The sequence below is a fragment of the Gossypium raimondii genome, chromosome 12 (genome assembly GCF_025698545.1).
Source record: "Gossypium raimondii isolate GPD5lz chromosome 12, ASM2569854v1, whole genome shotgun sequence".
Lineage (NCBI taxonomy): Eukaryota > Viridiplantae > Streptophyta > Magnoliopsida > Malvales > Malvaceae > Gossypium > Gossypium raimondii.
The window spans coordinates 35686019-35689948 of NC_068576.1; the positions used below are offsets into that span (position 1 = coordinate 35686019).

Here is a 3930-nt window from a genome sequence, read left to right on the forward strand (position 1 = left end):
TATTTTGCAGCATGGTATAAGACAAATTCTGACCTAATAATTTAACCACCATTGTGGTTGCCATATCTTTTAAAAGAATTTGTTGGAACCTTTCAGAGAAATTGATTGTATTAATGGAAGACTTTGTGATGTTGTCCTCAATAAACTCAAGGTCTTCATCACAACCAGATCTGGGTAGCCCTCAGCTCATAACTATATCTCTCCAAAATAAACCTAGTGTTAGGGTTGGATCTACTGCCATGTCACAGTTCTCATTTGAGTCCAAGTCCTTGAACCAGACTTTTTTAGTGTTTCGATCAGTCTAGTTATCACTTCCACCTTCCTCAGTCATCACACAGAGAATTTAGAGCTTTTTTTTCATAATGTGGTGCATACACTTGGGATTCAAACTTATCTTTTTTATCACTAGACATAAAAATTTATTAAAATTTAGTTTTCTTTTAAAACAATTGTACCCAAAACTATTAAATATAAGAATTGGTAAAGTAAATAAAAAAAACATTCCTAATACTTTTAAATTAGAGATAAAGGAATTTTTATGTATTGTTTTTATCTCGTCCCTGAGACACATTAGTTTTGTAATAATGGACAGTACATCAAATATGAACATTTATAGTCTCTAAATTGTAATTGTAAGTACATGTTTAAGTTTCTTTACATTTATTATGATTAATATATTTTAGGATTTAACATTATGAAGTTTTGTAGGTTATTATGGAAGGATAAAATCATTGGTTTTTAATCCAACGCATTTGTTCGAGAGATCCATTTCGGTGGCTGACGTCAAATGTTGTAGTTTGTATTCATGATATTTCACGTTCTTTCCGATTCCTTATTTTCTTAAGATAAGATATTTTCTCCAATATGGTTCAATTGGAGCTTTTGTGACTTCTTCTTTTATAATTAATGATTCTCTCAGGGGAAAAAACCAAGGAAACTTCCCATTATTGATCTAAATTGTTTCCAAGAAACTAAAATTTTAGAACCAAGAAAGATTGGGAGGTCAACTCTTTTTGGAGAAGTCTTCGAAGTGTCATCTGTCTGGAGCCATGGATCCTTAAACAGGTCTATATTGTCCTAGAGTCAAACTAATGTTTTGTCTCTCAACTCTGCGGAGAGCTCAAGTACCTAAATAGGTTGCTTAAAAAGGCAATGGCAGGGATCACACCAAGGGGTAGGTAGGGGCCTTACCCCCTCTCAAAATGGAAAAATTACTTTGTAGCCCCTTCAAAAAATTTGAAATTAAAATTTAATACAATGGTAAAATTACAATTTGATCCTTTAAAATGGTAAATTTTCAGTTTAATCTCATTAAAAATTCTTAAATAATATATTAATAAAATGATAAAATTATACTTTAACCCCTAAAATAAATTTTTGGATTCATCCCCAAGCAACAGATGCACTAAGCAGGAACGTCTCGTGTGGAAGGGTCGTGCATAGCTAAGAATAATATTGAATGTGTTAAAGGGTCTACTAGCTTTGAACAAACGATACTTCAAAAATTTCTCCCTGAAAATTCAGAAATATCAACATATATATACATGTAACTATCCTTTATTTCAAAGGAAGATAACGAGAAACAAGAGAGGAGAGCCGCTATTTCACCATCGTCACTTGACATTTGATTAAGATGACGGTTTGTATTTTTTTTCCATGGACAAGTTAAGTTGGCAACCGGCAGCTTGACAATGAAATTTAACCAAATTTTAAAGGTGGAGTAGGCCCTTTTTGAATACTAATTGAGTTGACAAAATAACCCACAAATGTTTGAAATTTAAAACGTGAATAAAACTTATCCTTTAATATACTCTCACATGTTTTTGCCTAAAGAATGAAAAAGTTAAAAAAGCAATCAAGATAAAGAAGGTATCCATGAGATTTGGTTAGCCCTGTTCGATTCGAGTTGTTTGTCAATTTTTGTGGGCAAGATTAGAGATGAATCTTATGGTCGAAATTAATTTGTGAGATTTTGAGAGTTAAAATAAAAAATTTATCATTTTACTAATTATAACATTGTAAACTTGAAGGGTTTAAATGGTAATATAACCAAATGCGGAGCCAAGGCCAAAACATCTAAGGAGAAGTCAAAATGTTGCTTTAAGAAAGATCAAAGTGTAATTTTACCATCATAATAACTTGTTTTTTCATAGTTAACCATTTGGGGTTAAAAGGGCAAGGCCACTACTTACTCTATCTTCGACCCTAAGGACATTTTAAGTTTACATCATTTCAATTGATTTGTTCGAGTTAATTTATGTGTAAACAATTTTGAGATCAAATTTGAATATTTAATTTTTTATAATTAAATCAAACTGAATCATATTCAAATTTGAATTAATCAAAATTGACACTTCCGTTACAAATGGTGGATTTTGAGCGGGGGATAGTGGATTCTGGTCTCATCACCGACGACGACCTACTTTTCTTTTCGGTGGATTTACATTAATATAAATATAGCTCTAATGGAATAATAAAAATACCTTTAACCACCCCTTGATGAGTCCAACAATGATTAAATAATATACCATATAGTTTTCTAATTATAAAATCTTTCCTTTTCTTATTAAATTATTTTAATCGTATTGTATTTCTCATATATGTAAATTTTAAAACGATCTAATATCTCTATCATATCGATCTAAATAATATATATTAATATTTATTGAATGGTTGAATTTTTTGACATAAAATAAATAATTAAAATTTTGATTTACATTCAATGTGACATTCATGGTTTATACAAATGAAATATAATTATATTAAAATAATTCTGCAAATAATTTATTAAGATTTTAATTAATAAACATGTTTTAAATTCAACAAATTCAACTAGGTCTAAATCATTCAAGCACATAATATCACCTTTGAGGTAAAAGTATCATGGATGTTGTACTAAAAGTCAGATTGCATTCTGTTCTATTTATTAAAAAATTAAGTAAATTATTCTTTGTATGTTAGATCAAAAAGCAAATTCATCGTTATGTGGTTGATAAAATAATCAAACAGTTATACACGGTGTGCCATGTATACCTCATGTTGAGATACATATCTCACTGACTAACTTTTAACCATATAAATAAATGAAATTTTTAATAGAATGATTAATTGGGTCGAGTTGAATTGAGAGAGTTAAATTGATTTTTCAATTTTCTTTCTTAAAGGACCTTTTATAACATGACTTGATCCAAATTGATTGGATTAAACAAATTTGTTGATATATATATTTGTGTATTTTTTGTACAACTTTTGTAATTACTTCAATTGAATCACTACAAAGATCAATCATCTAAAACAAAGAATTAGATGGATAACCAGTCCATATTGGAATCCCAGTAACCATACCATAATCTCTTCGTCCATCAATGGGAATTCCCAGCCCTATCGTCGCCGCATTACCACCACCAGCAGCCGCAGCCTGTGAAGAACAATCCTGCAAAGGCTCTTTTACTCTCAATGAAACATTAATAATCCCATTCTTCAACCCCTTGGGATCCCTTAACCTGTAACTCAAGAATTGCAAACAAGTCGCCGGCGAATACCCTCCGACGAAATCCATCACCGGTATCCTCGCTAACCCCACCGTTTTTTCCCCTCTGGACCCCTTGCATTTGACTAGGAGGGTTACAAACCGCGTCTGTAACGGCATTTCCATCACCAGCTTGTCGTTCCACGAAGGGTAGCTGCCTCCTTCTCCGTCGACCTTGCTCGCCTTGTTGTTGAAAGGGTCGACCGAAACGACGACGTAGGCGTTCTTTTTCACCGGTTTGTTGTCGATTCTCAGGTCTTCTGCTGATAAAACCGTGATCTCTAGAGTGCGAGACTTGGTCTCCATTAAATTAATTAAACCAAAGAAGAATCAAAGAAGGTTTCTAAGAAATTTTTGGGTTTTTAATTAAAATTTTAGAGGCTATGGCTTATGAGAAGAAA

General features: G+C 32.0%; 1 protein-coding gene across 1 annotated transcript; it reads right to left on the bottom strand.

Moving 5' to 3' along the window:
• Positions 1-3196: 3196 nt before the first annotated feature.
• LOC105763831 (BON1-associated protein 2-like) lies at positions 3197-3930 on the bottom strand. The gene has a single exon (XM_012582208.2). The coding sequence runs from the start codon at positions 3833-3835 to the stop codon at positions 3290-3292; it is 546 nt and encodes a 181-aa protein (XP_012437662.1). The 5' UTR covers positions 3836-3930; the 3' UTR covers positions 3197-3289.

What these genes read in the sequence shown, in the direction of transcription:
- LOC105763831 (XM_012582208.2), bottom strand. Translation starts at nt 3,835, where the DNA reads ATGGAGACCAAGTCTCGCACTCTAGAGATCACGGTTTTATCAGCAGAA.